Source organism: Trachypithecus francoisi, unplaced genomic scaffold (genome assembly GCF_009764315.1).
Source record: "Trachypithecus francoisi isolate TF-2019V2 unplaced genomic scaffold, Tfra_2.0 Lachesis_group15, whole genome shotgun sequence".
Lineage (NCBI taxonomy): Eukaryota > Metazoa > Chordata > Mammalia > Primates > Cercopithecidae > Trachypithecus > Trachypithecus francoisi.
In genome coordinates this window covers 68,367,189-68,388,363 of record NW_022681460.1, presented here as the reverse complement: position 1 = coordinate 68,388,363, position 21,175 = coordinate 68,367,189, and the positions used below count along the sequence as shown (strand labels likewise).

General features: G+C 34.1%; 1 protein-coding gene across 4 annotated transcripts in view; it reads left to right on the top strand.

The window, feature by feature from the left end:
- The window catches only part of STXBP5 (syntaxin binding protein 5), a 207,442-nt gene extending 190,613 nt beyond the window's left edge, over positions 1–16,829 (top strand). For 3 of the 4 annotated variants that reach the window (XM_033235135.1, XM_033235134.1, XM_033235132.1), the window contains 2 exons: positions 8,838–9,058; positions 11,090–16,821. In XM_033235135.1, coding sequence (XP_033091026.1) covers positions 8,838–9,058; positions 11,090–11,131 — 263 coding nt within the window. In that variant the 3' untranslated portion in view covers positions 11,132–16,821. Of the gene's footprint in view, positions 1–8,837; positions 9,059–11,089 lie in introns of all 4 variants that reach the window. The other variant, XR_004442912.1, reaches the window with a different exon arrangement.
- The last annotated feature ends 4,346 nt before the right edge of the window (positions 16,830–21,175 follow it).

Genomic DNA, 21,175 nt, shown 5'->3' with positions numbered 1-21,175 from the left:
GTAAACAGTTTGTCCTTGAATGAACTAATGAATCAGTGAATGCTTGACCTTTCTTATAAATGGCAGCTATTATCTATCCTTTGAGTTTTTTTCTTTTTTGCTAAAATATTTAGAGTTGTTGTTTCATGTTTGTTTGACTAATTAGAAAAACTGTAACATTAAATAGCAGTAAGTAGCAGTGCAATGAATTTTTTTTTAACTTACCCAGAAGATTGCTCTATAGTTTTATTTCACCTTTAAAAATGAAGACTGCTTAAGTCAGTGGGGACTGATAATTTGGAATAAAATTCTTACTGAGGAAAATTTATAAAGTTATATAAGACTTAGAAAACATATTTCTAAAATTTGTTAAAAACATCAAGGAAGTAATCATACAGTAAGGAATTTTCAAGAACAGTATCCATGGGGAAAGAAGCCCAGAGCAGAGAGCTTGGCAACTTGGGCACTTTGACTCTGCAGTGCTTTGCTAATGAGGCTGAGGTACTAAGCTGTACTAGGGCTAGCAAGATGGGCTCCCTCGCCTGGCAAGAGTGGGGACCCTGAAATAACTCCTTGCTATTTGCAAAGACACCAAAGGACTATGAGAGTAAGGGTGAACCGCGAATAAACTGCCCACCTCCCCCTGCCACGTACACACACATGACTTTAAGCTCAGCTTCAAATATCTGGGTGGCCTGTGACATCTTCAGTGTTAATTGTTAGTTAAGATTTTTCCAGACTGCTAGAGTCCCTAGCTCCTGGCAGAAGCAAATGTAAAAAATGATCTCAAAAAGAATATAGTGTATTCCGAGTCCTCGAATTATCTCTACAAATAACTTTTCAAATATGTAGTCATAGATAACCAGGAACATAGATGACCAGAAACCAGTCACAGATAACCAGGAACACTAGGAGTCAACAGCATGATTAATAAAACAGAAAAGGCAGAAGGATAGGCACTTCACATGTTGGAATTTTCAGACACAAACTATAAAATAATTATTCGTAGTTACTGTGTTCAAGAGGATAAATATCATGCCTGAACATTGTATCAGGTAACTGAAAACTGTAAAAGTCAATAGCAGTAGATGTGAAAAAACCCAGAATGAAATTCTAGACCTGAAATATTCAAAAACTAAAATTAAAAACCCAGTAGAGGCCGGGCGCGGTGGCTCAAGCCTGTAATCCCAGCACTTTGGGAGGCCGAGACGGGCGGATCACGAGGTCAGGAGATCGAGACCATCCTGGCGAACACTGTGAAACCCCGTCTCTACTAAAAATACAAAAACTAGCCGGGCGACGTGGCGGGCGCCTGTAGTCCCAGCTACTCGGGAGGCTGAGGCAGGAGAATGGCGTAAACCCGGGAGGCGGAGCTTGCAGTGAGCTGAGATCCGGCCACTGCACTCCAGCCTGGGCGACAGAGCGAGACTCCGCCTCAAAAAAAAAAAAAAAAACCCAGTAGATAGGCTTAACTACAAATTAGACAAAAGTGAAGAAAGAATTATGTAACTTGAAGATAGGTTAGGAGAAATCATCCAAAATACAGGACAAAGAAACAAACAAAATAAAACATATAGGAGAGGATTAAAAAAAGAAGTTGCTATGAGAAGATCTAACATATGTTTAGACCTTCTCAAGAAGGAAATACGACTGCAAAGAAGAATATATATATATATATATATATATGAATGAAATAAGTCAGAAAACTTTTTAGAATTGATATATGATAGGGATCCACAAATTCAAGGAGCCTAATTAATTCCAGTGATGTTAAAAATTTTCAATTAGCTAATCTCATTAAAATATAGTACACCAGAGACCAAGAGAAAATCTTTTATGTGGCTAGAGAAAAATTATAGTTTTTTTTAACAAATAGAGACTGATACATGACTTCTCAACAGCCAAAGATAGTAAGATGATCCTCTGTATATTGACAGAAAATTATATTGATTCTATTTAATCCATAATTCTATACACAAAAATGCTTTAAGAATGAGACATTTTTAGACAAATAAATAAGTAAACCTTGCTGTCACACTAAAGGGAGTTCTAAAGGGTACACATCAGATAAAAAGAAAATAATCTTGGATGGGATGTCAGAGACACACCAACAGTGATTTGGAATGAAAGTGATATGTGCATAAATATAATTAATATAGTCTTTATAAACTGCAAAATAAAGGTGTATGGCATATGTATGTATACACACATACACAAACAACAACATGGCCCAAAATATGTCATAACATTAAGGAGTTTAGAAAGAGTAAATGGATTTAAGGTGATCTGAGATTCTTGAATTTTTTGGGAAACTTGTAAAAAGCGTTCATTGGTATTGATAAGTTAAGGATGTGTGTAATTTATAGGATAACCTGTAAAACTTAGAAAAATAGAACATAACTTCCAGATGAATAGCAGATAAATCACAGTCATTCTAAAACAAAGCAAAAAAAGAGAGAAACAAAACAGGTGGGATAAACAGATAGTACCTAAAGCATGGTAGGTTTAACTTAAATATAAATAATGATAGTAAATGTAGGCAGAATAAATGTTTCAGCTAAAAGACAAAAATTTTTAGACTGAATTTGAAAAGAAAAGAAGGCTGGTGCCGAGGCTCATACCTGCATTCCTGGCACTTTGGAAAGCTTAGCCGGGAGGGTTGCTTGAGACCAGGAGTTTGGGACCAGCCTGGACAACATAACAAGCCCCTGTCTCTACAAAAAATTTAAAAATTTAGTGGTGGTATGCACCTGTAGACCCACTTACTCATGAAGCTGAGGCAGGAGGATCACTTGAGCCCAGGAGTTTGAGCCTATAATGAGCCATTATCACACTACTGTTGTCCCAGCCTGGGTGACAGAGCAAGATCCTGTCTCTAAAAATACATTAATTAATTAAATAGAAAGAAATGTACATTGTTTATGGGGACACATATAAAACATAAGGTCACAAAAAGGTTGAAATTTAAAAAGATGGAAAAGCATAAACACAAATGAATCAGCTGGTATAACTGTATTAATATAAGAAAAATTAGACATTAAGGCATTTGAATGCACCTACTATTTTGACTTCAAAATATATAAAAACAAATATTGACATAACTAATAGAAGAAACAGTTTCTCAATCATCATAAGAAGTTCTAAATATAGATTTAATAACAAACAGTTATATCAATAAATCTCAGAGAATTAAAATAACTTCAGTGTATACAATTTGATCACAGTGCAATTATGCTTATAATGAATAACAAAGATAAGTTTAAATCCTCATGTTTGAAAGCAAAGAAATATACTTACCTTTGGATAACCCTTGTGTCAAAGAATTTATGACCATTGGCTTATAACTGAAGTAATAATTAAGAGTGAAAATTTTAATCTTAAATACATATTAGTATTTGAAAAAAAAAACATAAAAATGCGTGAACTCAGCATTCATCTCAAAACGTTAGAAAAACAGCAAAATAAACCAAATAAAAAAGATTATGGTATTAATGAAATAGTAAAATGCAATACAAAAATTAACAAAGCTGTCTTAGTTCAGGCTGCTATATCAACATACCATAGACTGGATGGCTTTTGAACAACAGAAGCTTATTCTTTACAGCCCTGGAGGTCGGAAGTTTGAGACCAAGGTGCCAGCAGGATTGAGTTGTTTGGGGGCCCTATTCCTGGCTTGCAGACAGCCTTCTGGCTGCATTTTCACCTGGGGGAAAGAAAGCAAGCTACCTCTCTGGCCTCTTTTTAAGGGCTTTAATCCCATTGATGAGGACAGTACCCTTATTACCTCCCAGAGGTCCCATTCTGACATTACGTTAGGGAAGGATTTCAACAGATGACTGGGTGGAGGGGGGGCACAACTGTTCAGTGCATAACAAAAGCCGAAGTTGATTCTCTGAGAGTCTAATAAAAATGATAAACCTCTTGTGAAACCGAGCACAAAAAAAGAAATGCACAAGTAGATGCTATTAGGAAAAAAAAAAAAAAGGAATGACACTCAAGTTAAAAATAAGAGAATGTAACATGTAACTTTATTTTTCAAGGAATTTATTTTATCAATTACAACGAAAATGGACAAAAAGATAAAAACCCTAATAGTACTATAACTATCAGACATTGAAACCATCATTTTAAACCTTTCTACAAGTAAACTTCTGGTACAAATTGGACTTCACTAATACTTCTCCCAAATATTTAGGGAAAAAATAATTTAACTCTCACACAAACTTCCAAAAGATAGGAAAAAATAGGTACACTCATCAGCTCATTTTAGGAGGCTAACACAACCTTGATACCAAAAACCAGAATAGTATTAGAAAGCAAAAAACAAAGGCAAAAATCATTTATAGATAGAAAATTTGAAATAAAATATTAAGATAGCAAATAATATGTAATAAAGATAATATACCAAGGCCAAGTTTGGTTTGTACCAGGAATTCAAAGTTGATTTATCATTTAAAAACAAAATTCAGTAGCAATTCCTGATAGAGACTCCTAGAAACTAAATTGCAAATGTCACTCTTAATGTAGGAATATTAAATATTAAAAACTTTCCCTTTGAAATTAGGAATGACACATAATGCCTACTATTAACACATACATTCAGCATTCTTTTCAAGTCCCTAGAGGGTGTGGAAAGGGAAGAAAAAATGAAGTACTATAATAGAAAACAGAAAACAAAACAGTCATTTGCAAATGATTGATATGATGACATATTTAGAAGAACCAAAAGAATCTATAGCTAAATTGTTTGAAATAACAGAGGTTACCAAACTTACTAGATGTAATCATATACAAAAATAAAATTTAATTTATATTAACAATCATAAAAGATGAAATGTTTAAAATTACTCTTTGTATTAGTTTTCTGTCGCTGCTATAACAAATTACCACAAAATTACTAGCTTAAAAGAACCCAAATGTATTATCTTACAATTCCATAGGCTAGAAATCAACACAGATCTTATGGGTGTTCCCAGGGCTGTGTTTCTTGTTTGAGGTTTCAGGGGAGAATCCATTTCCTTGCCTTTTTTAGCTTCTAGAGACCATCCACTTTCCTTGGCTTCTGGTCCCATTGTCAGTATTCAAGGCCAACAACCTTGCATATCTCTATTTTTCTGAAAGCCACATCTCTTTTCTGCCCACAACTGAGGGAAAAAAAAAAAAAAAACCTCTTTGCTTTTAAGGACCCATGTGATTAGGTTAGGCTCACCTAGATAATGCAAGATGAACTCTATATCTGGGTCCTTAGTCATATCTGCATGACATAATCACAGGTTCCAGGAATTAGAATGTAGCCATCTGTGGGGTAAGGGAGACAATACTCTGCCTATCACCCATAGTATTTCTTTTAATTCAGTATCTAGAAATAAATCTTAACAGAACATGTTCAGAATCTCCATGGGAAAAATAGAAAATTAGAAAACTTTGTTGAGAGAAGTTAAAGATTCAAACAAATGAATGAGTATACCATGTTCATGGAATGGAAGATTCAATAAAAGATACCAGTGCTCTCAAAACTGATGTGTGTATGTATATATACACATATACAGTTAATGCAGTTCTAATCAAAATCCTCCCAAAAATGTGTATCTAATTATCTCAAAACTGATGTGTGTATGTATGTATACACATATACAGTTAATGCAGTTCTAATCAAAATCCTTCCAAAAATGATAGCTAATTATAAGTTTTATATGCATATTCAAAGAGCTCTTACCACTTCTATTTTACATAGGAAAGGAGGCTCTAGCCAGGGAAATTGGGCAAGAAAAGCAAGTAAGATGCATGCAAATTGGAATGGAAGAAGTAAAACTGTCTCTATTTGCAGATGTAATCTTACCTATAGAAAATCCTAAGGAATCCACACAAAAATAATTATAGCTAATAAACAGTTTCAGCAAGGTTGCAGGATACAAGATCAATATAGAAAATGAATTGCATTTCTATACACAAGCAATGACTAATTCATAAATGAAATTAAGTTTCATTTTTAGTAGTATCAAAAAGATAAACCAGTTAGAAATAATTTAACCAAAGAAGTATAAGACATATACAGTAAAAACTTCAAAATATCATTTTGAGAAACCAAGATGTAAGTCAGTGGACCAACATCTCATGTTCATGAATTAGAAGACTTAACATTGTTAAGATGGCAGTATCCACAAATTGATCTACACATTTAGCACAATTCCTATCAAAATCATAACTTTTTTTTTCAGAAAGCAATAAGCTGTTCTTAAAATTCAAATGAAAATGCAAAGAATTCAAAATAGCCACACACACACACACACACACAAATATTGAAAAAGAAAAATGCTGAAGGGACTAAAACATTCTATTTTCAAAACTTACTACAAAGCTATAGTCATCAAGACAGTGTGGTACTACCATAAAGACAAATAAAGTTGAGAGTCCATAAATAAGCTCATACATTTATGGCCAATTGATTTTTTAAAAGGATGCCAAGAAAATTATGTGGCCAAAGAATGGTCTTTTCAATAAGTGATGTTGGAATAACTAGATATTCACCTGCAAAAAAAAAAAAAAAAAAAATGATGTTGGTCCCCAGCTTCACGCCACACACAAAAATTAAAATAGCTCAAAGATCTCAATATAAGAGCTAAAGCTGTAAAAGTCTTAGAAGAAAACAGATATGAATTTGCATAACCGTGGATTAGGCAGTGATTTCTAAGATATGACACCTAAATCACAAGCAACCAAAGGAAAAAAATATTGATTGGAATTTATCAAAATTTAAAACTTTGTGCTTCAAAGAATACTATCAAGAAAGTGAAAAGATGATCCAAAGAATGCGATGAATTATCTGCAAATCACATATCTGATATCAGATTAGGTCTAGTGTCCAGAATATATTAAGAACTCTTAAAACCCAATGATAAGAAGACAAATAGATCAATGTTTAGGTGGATCTGTGTAATAGTCTATTCTGATGCTACTAATAAAGACGTACCCAAGACTAGGCAATTTATAAAGAAAAAGACATATTTTCACAGTTCCATATGGCTGGTGAGGCCTCACACACATGGCGGAAGGCCAAGGAGGAGCAAAGGCACATCTTACATGGCAGCAGGCAAGAGAGCATGTGCAGGGGAGCTACCCTTTATAAAAGCATAAGACCTGATCTTGTGAGACTTACTCTCATGAGAACAGCATGGGAAAACCTGCCCCCATGATTCAGTTACCTCCCACTGGGTCTTTCCCATGACACATGGGGATTGTGGGAGCTACAATTCAAAATGAGATTTGGGTGGGGACACAGCCAAACCGTATCAACCTCAATAGATATTTATCCAAAGAAAATATACAAATGACAAATGAATGCATGAAAAGATCTTCAATATCATTTGTCATTAGGGAAATGCAAGTCAAATCCACAATGTGATACCACTTCACACTTACTAGGATGGATGTCATCAAAAAGATTTACAATAACAAATGTTGGCAACGATGTGGAGATATTGGAACCCTCATATATTATTGGTCGAAATGTAAAATGATGCACCCTCTTTGGTAAACTCTGATAGTTCCTTAAAAAACTAAACATACAGTTATCACATCACCCAGCTATCCTATGCCTAGGCGTATACCCAAGAAAATTGAAAACATGCATTTACCCAAATATTTGTATAACTGTTCATAGTAGCTTTATTCATAATAGCCAAAAAGTAGAAACAGCCCAGGTGTCCATCAGCTGATGAATGAATAAGCAAAATATACTTTATCCATAAAATGATATTTTATTCAGCCATAATAAGAGATGAAGTACTGATGCATGCTACAGCATCAATAACCTTTGACATTACTCTCAGTGAAAGAAGCCAGCTCAAAAGGCCACCTATTGTCTGAATCCATTTAAATGAAATACTCAGAATAGGCAAATTTATAGAGACAGAGAGTAGATTAGTGATTGCCAAGAACTGCAAAGAGTGGGAATGGAAAGTGACTGCTAATAGGCCTGGAGCTTCTTTTGCAGTGATGAGATGCTCTGGAATTCATTAGTGGTGATGGTGATTCACAGCCTTGTGAATAAAGTAAAAATCATCAATGTATTCACTTTAAAGGAGCAAATGTGGTATATGAGTTACATTTAAAGAAACAGGAAAGAAAGAAATGTAAGCTGAGGAACCAGGAAACTTGGGGTCAGCCTTTAAAGAATTTAAGACTTACAGTGATCTAAGTGTTAGGTAAAAAAAATCTGGATAGCAAAGGGAAAGAAAAGAATGAATCCCAAGATCTTTTGAAGCAATAATGTGATCCGTTTCATAAGTGACAGGATAAATGGAGAAAAAGAAAAGAATATAGCATGCCTATAATTTTTGGAGACTGAAATAGACTACTGAATAAATTGTTAATTTCTCTTTACTTCTGAGCCTAAGCATAGTATATTTTTAAGTAAGAGGAAGTGTGGAGTAAATAAACGTAATCAAATCTGTATGTTTAAATTTAAATCTGTGTATTTGAAGCTAAATATCTTTATCTTTCATTTTTTGCACACAAAAGAGCAATTTTTGCCATTATATAAATTGGTATCAATATACCTATTATGTATTTCATTAAATATTTACCAGCTCCTTTTTTGCATAAGTCCTGCTGTATGAACCAGTATAGAGTATTTAATGTACATTGTGTTTTTGCATGTTTGAAAAAGTATCTAAAAATTATTAAACCAATCATAACAAAAGAAAGCATGTATTAAGCGTATTTCACTTTATAATTTTATTTCAATTATATTACCACTCAATCCAAAAATTGTATTTTAATGCTATCATGTAGTAGGATTTTATATTAGTAAAATTTTCATGTTTTGAGTTATACTTTCATTTATCAAATGTGTTCAGTTGGAGAATCGTCCTCGGGAAAGGCTTCAAGGAGCCTTGCACAGCATATTCCTGGCCCTGGTGGCATTGAAGGTGTGAAAGGGGCAGCCTCTGGAGTTGTCGGTGAATTAGCACGAGCCAGGTTGGCACTAGATGAAAGAGGACAGAAACTTGGCGATCTGGAAGAAAGAACTGCGGCCATGTTATCAAGTGCAGAGTCATTTTCTAAACATGCGCATGAGGTACGACTCTCAAACAGATATTTGAACAAAAAGCCCTAGATAAAGCAAATGTGAATGTTATTTTATTTTTATAGCTATTCTACACACATGAATTTGCATATATTCATTGTACAATGGCAAATTCCTAATTTTTGCCACCAGAGGGAACCACGCAGGAATGTATCTCCAATAGCCTTTGGTTTCTTACTATAAGACTATAAATTTTGAAGGAACCTGCCCACCTTCAGGCTTTTGGTAAGAAAGCTAGCAGCTTTGCAACTACAACTGTTCCTTAAGGAATGCAATACCAATGTTAATTTTTATTTTTTTTTATTTTATTTATTTATTTTTGAGACCTAGTCTCACTCTGTTGCCCAGGCTTGAGTGCAGTGGTACGATCTCGGCTCACTGCAAACTCCACCTTCCGAGTTCACCTCATTCTCCCTCAGCCTCCTGAGTATCTGGGACTACAGGCGCCCGCCACCACGCCCAGTTAATTTTTTTTATTTTTAGTAGAGACGGGGTTTCACCGTGTTAGCCAGGATAGTCTCTGTGTTAGCCTTGGCCTCCAAAAGTGCTGAGATTACAAGCGTGAACCACCGCACCCGGCCCAATGTTAATTTTTCTTAGTGCCTCAGAGTCTACTACCACTTTGTGCTAGAGAAAGATATAATTTGCCTCCTTGAGTCTTCCAGGTAGATATAAATAACTAAAATTGACAAACCTTTTTATTTAAATAAATAATACTAAGTCCGCGTTGTGGACCAATTCATATGGAGGAGTAAAGAGGTGCATTTTGCAATGGGGAACCTAGGAAGCCATGATAGAGCTTAGAGACATATGCTGTAAAGTTGGGATCCCCGACTGGTCCCCTTACACCACACTGTGCTCTTAAAAAGCTGAATTTAAAAGTCTTTACAGGAAATTCACATTTTTCTTTTTGACACACAGGCCTGCCTTTCCTTGATGCTTTATACTAGGTTACTTCACACATCTAGTTCCTAGGCGGGCCCTTGAGGACATTTTTATTTTGTCTGAAGAAACAATTTTAAGGTTATTTTTCTATTTGAGCACCCAATTAGTAGTGATAACTCTTTTTTTAATTTTTCAATCAAAAGTCATTTTCTCCTTGCTCAAAATTCCAGAAACCTAGAATGCATGAAGAGGTAACTTGACGTGGAAGATATTTGTCTAGGGCTTCAGAGAGGTTCAGAGATCCTTTATGATTACTTGTACTATACCCACAGGCACCTCAGATACAGGCTAGTGATGGTCAATCTAGGTCAGGATTTTTGTTGTCATAACCCTACACCCGATTGTATGATCTCCACAGCATGTAGCACTTCAGTCAATTTTGGAATATATTCACACTCTGAATATTTAGGAAAGAACTTAATCTTACACTGATAGCTTTCCCTTCTATCAATTGTCCTTGAGCTGTATTTCAGAGTCTACGGAAGACAATACATTGAGGTAGTTACAATCACAGGTTCTTTAATTAGACTGCCTGGGCACAAATTCCAGTTTCACCACTGCATTACCTTGGGCAACCCCTAGAAGCTTCAGTTTCATGTATTAAATGGGGAGAAAAACAATGCCTAGCCCAAGAATTGTTGTGACTGAAATCAAGTAGGGAACGTGTGTCATGCAGTGTCTGGCTCAGAGTGCATGCTCAGTAAATTTGAGATGGCAGTAGGAGTAGCATTTTCAACCTTTAATTCCCCAGTTCTTCAAGCATTATTTTTAATTCATAGTACAAAATAAAAATTATCTTACTTTTATATTACTAGCTTAGGTCACCAAATTATGTCACATTTCTAAGCAATCTGAGGAACTTCAGGCTAGTTCTTAATGGATATCGTATTTTTTCCTCTGAATAGAATAGTTCTTACTGCTTTCAATAAGTTGATTTCAAGTAAGCAATATAGTAGCACTACAGAATATTGCAGAATGACATAATGTTTTGGAAAAATACAGAAATCACTTATAACTTATAAAGGTTATTGTTCTGGCATTTTAAAAACGTGTTTATCTTATTTTTTTCCCCTTTAGATTATGTTGAAATACAAAGATAAGAAGTGGTACCAGTTCTGACAACCAGAATCCAATAAGTCCAACTTCAGCCAGAAGGAAAAAAGTTTTCCATTTTTATTACATTATTTAGAAAAGTTAACTTTAAAGGGATGTTCGTCACTGAATACTGTTCTTTCCTAGCACAATCATGCACTGTTTTACCTCAGTCATGTGACTTTAACTGAGGAGTGTTCACGCGCACTCGAAATGGAGTATATGATGTGTGCCAGTTATGAGTTGACACTTTGGGAATTAAACAGGTCACACGTGACAAATGAAGAAACCAAGGGGGATTCTGAGGAGACCTGGTGCAGGGACTAATCCTGGATCATTCCTGTATTAAACTTTCATATGCCAAAAGGGTTTGTGCCATTTTATCTGCCGTCAGTGTTTGACCTGTTTGGGGCAGAGGCAATAAGTCAGAAGTCTTGAAGCTGAAATAGTTATATATGTGTCATTGGACTGGATTATAAGCAGCTGTCTTGGACTTTCCCTCTCTTAACACTGACTGGTCATCAGTATCATTAATGAAAAACAAACAAACTGTTATCATCTCTTTAGACAAATAAGCTGAATGGTGGGCTTTAAATAGTAAAAACATACACATAGTTGACTTGTGTATGAGCTACTCTTGGATTCTTGTTATTATAGACTTGTATTTAGTTCATATTTTGTCAAAAGCAAAACAAGAAGATACATCACTTTTCATTGAAAAGAAAAGTGTAGAGCATGACTGAATTGCTCATCATTCTGGGAGTTTCCATGTAGTGGCTATGCAGTGTGGAAAGTGAGAAAAACCTCCATTGTGGTGAGGAGAATACTTCAATGTCCCTTGTCCTTGTTCTCATTAATTCAGCTAAAGGTGGATTTGACCAAAATAATACTGGTTAAATTTGTAGAAATGTTGAAATTGGCTGTGTTTTTAATTTTGCTTGAATTTTTATAAAATGTTTAACCAAATGTATCTTTGCATTCTTTAATTAAAATTGCTTTAAAAAAAAACCTTTCATTATTTCAGTAAAATGCTCAGATCCCTTTTTAAAATGCCCTTTATTTGCTAACTGTTCCAATACACTCAGGTGATGAGCCAGTTAAATCTTAGTGCACATGCTATCGCATGGAAAATTACAAGCATCTGTTGTCAATAATTATCTATATAAGAGTTTAGTCTGATGACCTACAAAATATTTTCTGTATAAATATTCTATAAATCTGTACATATCCTTTTAAGGTTTCAAAAAGCCAAAAAGAAAGGAAAATATGTACACTGTGATAACTAAATTATTTCTGTATTGGAATATAATACAATTCGAGACCAGCAATGGACAATGAATGATTGTTTCATAGACTAGCATTATGGACAGGAAAGAAACCACCTAGTAGATCTAGAAGTAAGCAATCTCAGAATACAGACTAATCTGAGATGATTATTGATTGTTGTTAAAGCAACCCAGCAGAAGCGAAATGGAAGCATTAAAATTAATGTTAATGAAATCTAAATATTGTCTTCTATAAAAAATTCCTTTAAATTATTTTGTTTTTTCATTAAGAGATAATCAGAACACAAATTGATAGTAAACAAGATGGTTGTTTTTCTACTCCATATGATCATTAAAGGAATATGTCGGACGTCTTTTTCATACAGTCTGTTACGCATATTTTCCTCTACTCTTCATTAATAAAGCTTTTATGTTTACATTTTATAACATGCACTACTAGATACAAAAGTTTACATCAAAGTTTACTTTAAATATCATTTGGTAGGGACTAAATGTGTGTGATACAGATAATTGATCAAGCCAAAAGAAATATTTTTTAAATAAGCCCTATTCAAAAGTTTTTGAATTTGTAGAAAGTACCAATGAATAACAACATATTTCTGTTAAGTTAATGTCAGCTGTCTGAACATTCAGCAGCTTATAAATTGCTTAATTTGTGTTATCCAATAAACCCATAGTTCCATGATATGTCCCAGGAAGTGTTAGGTCCTATTTTAAAGGTACAGTTTTGTGAATGTCATCAATAAAATCAACAGTTATGGATTTGAAGAAGTTGAAAAACATTATGTAGATTAATATACTGATTGGTTCCCTATCTCTGTGGAAGGTCATATTAGCTGCAGTTATTTAATTTGCTGTGTTATTTTGTGTTATATAACACAAATGTATTTGTATATTAACTTCATTTTTACTGTCATTTTTTCTGTTGTATACAAAATGAACTAATCTTGTAATTATTTTCAAATATAAAAGTATATACATTTACCTTATATGGATTTCCAAGATTTTGTAAGAAAATCTTAAATCAGTGTTTTGAGTTATTTTATTTAATTTTTAAATTAATCTACAAATTATGCACAACAAACGAGAGACTCAGTTAGGATTAGAAAGCTTAAAGTATGTTTGAGTGTAGGAAATAAGCTTCTTAGAGTTATACTTGATTCCATCTGTAGATAAGAGACAGTCTGCAGTAATAACTAACCCAGGGAATTTATTGTAATTTGAGAGGTAACATCTCTATTTTTTTTTTCTTTCTAAATACTAAGAAAGTAATAGTCACCAGCAAGCCACGATTTCAGGAAAACTGACCAAAAAAAAAAAAAGTCAAAATAGAAAATATCAGAGAAATGAAAGATTTTTATGTGCCCTCTCCATATCCTCATTGTTTTGTTGCATTTGTCCTTGACTCTAAAATCCTTGAAGTATTCATGATTAGTAGTTTGTAAGTAGGAAGTGGTTTTTCTGTATGTACCATACATCCAGTCATTTCAGTTTCCAAACTAAAAACCATATATATTTGCTGAGAAAGTTATTTGAAATCTTATATTCTGACAAATTCTGTACATTACATCCATTTAAAGTTTTGCATCATCTTAACACTTTTGCTTTGCATTTCAATTGTACAAAGTGTTTCCAAAAAAATGGTTATAGATTCGACTGAGCTATTTCTAACTTCTCCATTTGATTTTTTATGGATGTGAAAAATGCTGCTACTTGTCTGTGTTATTATGTGTAAGTATATTACAATTTAATTAAGTACAATAGTTTAAAGAACGAAGCAAATTTTTTTTGGCTTAGAACTTCTTAATTGTAGGTTCCTCTGAAGCTATTTCATGTAGATATGTGAGTGTTTTATTAAACAAGTCTGAAAGTGTTACATACCTTTAGGTTCAGGGATGCTGGGGAGACAGCTGAGGAAAGGAAGAATATGTGGAAAACACCACGGAATTCAAAGTTTTACCCTGAGTTCTATCTTCCATATATGTTTTGCTTAAGGCATTTCTCATGTGACATTAGAAAAGCTATATCCAAAGGTAAATTTTTTGTGGCAAAGGTTTATTTTACACTTTAACTTTTGGGATTTTATTTGTTTCAGCAAAATAAAGAGCACTGAACTTTAAACTTGAATTTTTTCTGCACTTTTTTAGGTAATGAAAACTTTTTATTATCATTTAATCCACATTGCTCAGTTTAAACCAAGTGATACATGTGTATAAAACATACCAAAATCATGAATATGCTGCTAGCTGTACCTTAAATAAACTGATCAGTTTTAAAACCTTTAATAGGGTTTTATATAGATTTAAAAAATAGTAAAATAATCTGCTGTATGTTTCAGTGTTCTTGGTCTTAAATTATTGCAACACTTTCAGATTTGTTTTAAGATCACACAGTAACATGTTATATTTATACATACTGCTAGAAAATATACTTTTAGTTTTAAAATGGAATTTTTATAAATGTACTTTAATTTTAAAAATGGTGAACTTGTTAAGTCAAAGTACTTAAAAAGTATGTATATTATCCATACAAAAAGTTATGTTTTACGCTTATAATAAGAAATACTGGTATCTCATATCGAGATACAATTAATTTAAAAAAACATACATCATTTAAAAATCTTCACACATGAACAGGAAAGATATCATTTCTGTGCTTTAAAAAACCCTCTATTGAGCATTTTCAAATATTAATTTTATTTTGGGGGAAAATGCCCACAACAATAATTGCAAGATCTCTCTCAATAGCTTCAGCTTGCTGTTGGATGCCTACCTTAACTATTGTTTTAAAATATAGATATATATATATATATTTAAAATAGTTTTCCAGGTATTTTCTTCTACCTTTTTTAAAAATAAATTTCCAAAAATGAAAACAGAGTTTATGTATTTTTGTCAATGAAGGTTTTTATTTTGTAGTTTATAGAATTTGTTCCTTATCGGTTTGATACTTGATCAACATTCTTAGACTTTTTAATCTGTATTTACGTTGGGGGATAAAAAAGCAGTCCTATATCTTAAATGTCCTTTTTTTTTTCTTTTCCTTTTTAGGGTATTTGTTCTCTTGGATTGAAATGTATGCCCACAGATTTTTCTTTTCATTTGAAAATGAATGTGAAGATACTGTTTACAGCTTTTGTTAATTGCACTTTTCATCACTCTGATCAATTTCTTGTAAAGTGCTATGGGGATTATTTTTCTTGTGAATATTAATGATTTTACTACTGCCTCCGAAGTTTTAAAAAAGGTTCTGTAGACAGAAAACAGTTGTTGCAATCAAAAATAACCAAAAAAAAGAAAAAAGGGAAAACTGGCTTACCTTTCTCAGATGAATTAAATGATTTTAATAACTTCCCAATTACCAGGGTTATAACATTGTTTTCTTCAGTTACTAATACAAATTAATTTTAACAATATAGGCACAATTCATTTACAAATTCAGTACAGTAGTCCAGGGCTACATGTAAATGGTCTCTTTATTTTATTCTTTACATCAGAAAAATCATGAATGTCAGTTTTGCCAGTATTTTACAATGAGACTCATCGTTTAAAATCTTATAGTGTATGGCATGTAAATAAACCAGTATTTATTGTAGGTTGTTTGGCTCAGGCATTTCAAATGGATATAGGTTAATGGCAATGGAATCCTGTTTATTTGGTAGGGTTTTTTTTTAACTTCTGCAATTTGTTTTGTGTTGTCTAAACTTTGCTTCAATTGAAGACAGTGTAAGGAGTTGAAAATAGATTCAACATAGCAATGGAAAGCAATGCAAAGAGGGTAAATCATGTTTTAATTTTTTTAACTTTTTTTTTTTGTAAATAAATAGTACTGTGATACGTTAGGTGTGACCTCTGTTCCACATGATAGTTAGAACCAGAAAAACACTTTTGCTTTCTAGTTATACTATTGGTTCATTGTAAATGCATTACCAAAAGACAATATGAAAAAGAGCAAGATTAAGTTTTTCTAACATTGTCCACTTCAGGGACAAGCATGCTTGGTATAGAGCTCTAGCTTGTGTATACCTTCAACTGTAACTTGCAGGTGTTTTTCAGTTGCTGCACTTTTTATTTGATCTTGCTCAGTCCCAGTAACTATCTCAAAGGTAATTGCTGGAATATGCATTTTGAAATATGGTTTTAAAAAATCTGTGTATTGTTTCATCTAAAAAGAAAAGCAGTATTGCAAACACTAAAAACATGTTAAACTTTGTAGTTATTTTGCATTCCTGTACTTTACAAACTGTCATCACAGCAAAAAGTTTAAAATTAGGTAATGAAATATTTTTGTAAATAAATACCGTAAAGCTGGTATTTTAAAAAATGTATTATAAATTAATGTTTCTGGAAAATGTTCATATATATGTATATGAATGTCTCTTTATGCTGAAGGGCTCTGATTGGGCAAAATAAAATACTCTAATCTCTCCTGAAACTAAACAAGCCCTTTTTCCTGGAAAATTTGTTCTAATTTTTTTCTGAATTATGGAATTAATCTATTAACCCAAGAAAATAATTGATAAAAAATAGATTTCCACATTTACTGAAAGTGAAGCTAATCATATAACTCGGGTAACACCAACTATATTTTTCTTGACTATCTGGAGTTTTTGGTGAAAAACACCTACCCCTGTGTTGGGTGGATGGAGAGTAAAGGAGACAGGGTGAGAGTAAGAAATAGGAATGAAATCTAATTGCATGCTTCTTGGCCTTTAGTGTGTACACGAATCACCTGGGGATCATATTAAAATACAGATTCTGATTCAGTGCATTTGAGATGGGGCCTGATTTTGCATCTCTAACAAGCTTCAAGCTAATATCGATGCTGCTGGTCTTGGAACATACTTTGAGTAGCAAGGATGTGGATAGTTTCCACAGAGTGTCAGTGTCCAGCTACTTGTACCAAAAATGAGTATCAAATTAATGAATCTTGAAAAATGTGAAGAAGACCAAACAGTACTTACCACTGTTTCTATTGTGTTTTAGAATAAAAGATGTGATAGTTCTCTTATTACACTGAAGGATTATTTGATTTTGAAATATATATTTTTTATTGTGATGCATGCTTATCCCACATGGTGGCAGTCTCATCTCACTGTGTGAGCCTTTAGCAAGAAGTGCTTGCAGTACAATTTTACAGGGGAAAAAAACAGTTTCCAAAGGATAATTTTCATGATACTTTTTTTTATCTAGGCCGAGGCGGGCGGATCACGAGGTCAGGAGATCAAGACCATCCTGGCTAACACGGTGAAACCCCATCTCTACTAAAAAATACAAAAAAAAAAAAAAAAGAAAGTTATTAAACATTCTTAGATATGGAACAGATAATATGTTCCTAAGTTATTACAAAGTTATGTAAATAATTTGGTAGAGTGATCTGGTTTATTACGGAATAATAATAAATAAAAATTTTTTCAGTGTTTTTCTAGGAAATAGAGGCATAAAGTGATAAAATTTTAAAAACTGAAGACTGTCTTCATGTCTCTGGTCATGCCTTTTTAAAGAACATTATATTGGGTTTGTCCTGTGTAAATGGTACAGTGCTATCCACTGCTTTAGATAAAAATTTATGTGTCATTGTAACCCTTCATAGGAGTTTACAGGAAGATTCTGCTTTTCTTCCATTAGTTTAAAAATTGTATGTTTGCCCTGTTTTTATGCTTTTTTCAGTTTTTGTACAAAACTGTTTTGTCCTAGGTACTTAAGGAAAGCTTTCAAAATGCTTTTTTTAGACTAAAACATCTTTTAAATAAGAAAATACTTACCTGTCATTCTATTTTTTTCAAATTCAGTTTGTCTTTGTAATATCAATAATGTATATTCTGTTAATTTTAAACTTATGGAAATATTCTAACATTTAGTTTTAGTCATTTTATATGATTTTATACTGTTTTTTAAAAGCCCCATAGCATCTTTTGTTAAATAACTGCTTTCAAAAACAGCATAAAAGTAAGATACGCATTTAACAAGGTTCCAACACAATAGAATATTCTGTTAGTAGGAAAGGAAAGAAGTCTGAGGACTTCATTTAAAGTTAAGGAGAGAGAGAGAGAGAGAGTGTGAGTGTGTGTGTCTCCCACCAAACAAGAGACCTCTTTGTTCATCTCTCCCTGGCTGAGTTCAACTCTGAACCTTTCTTTACACTTCTCTCTGCTGCTTGCATTTCAGTTCTGTTCCTGCCCCCCATGCCTCTCACCCCAATTCTCTTTACTCTTTAGTATGTTTGATTTTAGCTGAGCACTTTTCTTTGCCCGTTTAACAGGGAAATAATACAATCCCTCTGTTTCCCATTGCCCCTCCTAAATACTGAGTAGATTTGTGAATAATGTTTATAGATACAATAATGCCATCCCTACTCTTTGTTACCTCCAGACACTCAAAATATCAGCAGATAAAGCAAAACACATTAGTATGTGGAAGAAATACTGTGCTGAGGCTGAGAATTGTAACTCATAAGAGCACTGGAGGAGTATGTTGGGATAGAACACACTGCTGCCTCACTAGGGTGTTTATCCAGCTTGCTTGTTTATTTTTTGAGACATGGTCTCACTCTCACCCAGGCAGGTGTGCAGTGGCACAATCGTGGCTCACTGCAGCCTTGAACTCCTGGGTTCAAGCAATCCTCCTGCCTCAACCTCCCAAGTAGTTTGGACTACAAGTGTGCCTCACCACGTCCAGTTAAGTTCTTTATTTTTTTTTGTAGTGACAGGGTCTCACTATGTCTTCCAGTCTGGTCTTGAACCCCTGGAGTCAAGCGATCTTCCTCCCTTGACTTCCCAGAGTGCTGGAGTCACAGGCATGGACCACCAAATACAGCCAGGTGTTTTAGCTTTCAAGATCAAAGATGCCCAGAAATTACAGCATTGCATGAGTACAAAAGTTAGAAGACCACATTTCAGAAAGTGAAAACCTCCATGTTCCTTTAATAACAATGTGACTGCAGATACCATTAGTCTAAGCAGTGGTTCTCCAACTCGAGCATCTGAATCTCCTGGATATACAACTTTTGTGAAAGCACATTGCTGGATCACACCCCCAGAGTTTCTGATTCAGTAAGCCTGGAGTGGGGCTCGAGGATTGGTATCTTAACAAGTTCCCAGCTGATGCCGAATGTGCCAGTCTGCAAGCCACACTTACTGAGAACCCTGATGTAGAGCAATGCCCTAGAAGCAGTGTCTTCTCTGTATCAAAGATGGTTTAGATGTCTCCGTTACTATCTGGTAATGAAATGATAGATAATATGCTTGCCTATATATTCAAGTTTTAAAAATCAACATAGTGTCTGAACTAATGTGCCAGAGATATAAAATGAAAGCAATTTATAATTTTTAAAACGAATTACAATATGCAAATGCCGAGGTTACACATGAGAAGAACAAAGACAAGTCCCACATATTTCTAAAACATTCCCAAGGGGGTATCCCCTCCTAACCTCACTCCTGTTGTAGCCTCATTTTGCCCCTCACACCCTCTGACATTTGAACGCTTAGGCCAGAGAGTAGGACCTGCACTAGGACCCATCCTTTTTCAAATGTGTTCCCATGCAGTGGGACTGTCACAAATACGTTTATAAATGTTATGCCATAATATATACATAAAAGTATAGAAGTATAGACTACTGAAATTCTAGTTTGGAATTTTAGAGTAGTTTGCATTAATTGCTCTTATAAGTCTATATTCACTTTCTCATTTAAACCGTTTTTGAACCAGAGTGAATTAACTAGGACTTATCTTTATAAATTTGTGCCTGAAACATATCAATATATGGTATGTTTCTCCTAACAAAAACTTATCCTGACAAATAGAGCAATGAATTCATTCTAGGAAGATTATATAGATTCTTACAGATTATAAACGTCTATTACGTAACATTAGTATTGGAAACTTTCACTTTTTCTGATAACCAAAACTCAATCTGTGATTATTGGTTGATTATTAAAGAAGTCCACTTGCCTAGTATTTAAGTGCATCAAAAGTGGGCATTTATATAGAGCTCATCTCAAATGCCAAGCACATCTGTCTGAGTATGAAGACCAGAAATCTGTCCCTAGGTTTACCAGCAATACCAATGACCTTTTCCAAGTTAACCTCTATTTGCCTGAGTTTTGTTATTTATAAAACCATGATCTAAATATTAGCCTTACCTACCTCAGCCACTGGAGGGAATTTAATAATGTCTGAAAATTATTAGAAAAACAATTAAAATACTCAAAGCTATATGATCTTAAAAATCTTAGTCCTGGCCGGGCGTGGTGGCTCAAGCCTGTAATCCCAGCACTTTGGGAGGCCGAGACGGGCGGATCACGAGGTCAGGAGATCGAGACCATCCTGGCGAACACAGTGAAACCCCGTCTCTACTAAAAAATACAAAAAACTAGCCGGGCACGGTGGCGGGCACCTGTAGTCCCAGCTACTCGGGAGGCTGAGGCAGGAGAATGGTGTAAACCCGGGAGGCGGGAGGCGGAGCTTGCAGTGAACTGAGATCTGGCCGCTGCACTCCAGTCTGGGCGACAGAGCGAGACTCCATCTCAAAAAAAAAAAAAAAAAAAATCTTAGTCCTTTAGAAGCTCTGTGAATCAGATATATTTGAATAAAGAAGAACAAATAGCAAGTCTTATAACAGGATCAGCAAATCAATATTATTACTGCTATAATCAGGATAAAAATTGATACATTATCTTTAATAAAATAATGAAGATCAAAATGTGAATTTCATAGGCACCTTTGGTTTCAACTGAATTTTTTCTTTGTTGTGTGTTTACTCCAGGGAACCAACTCAGGATGCA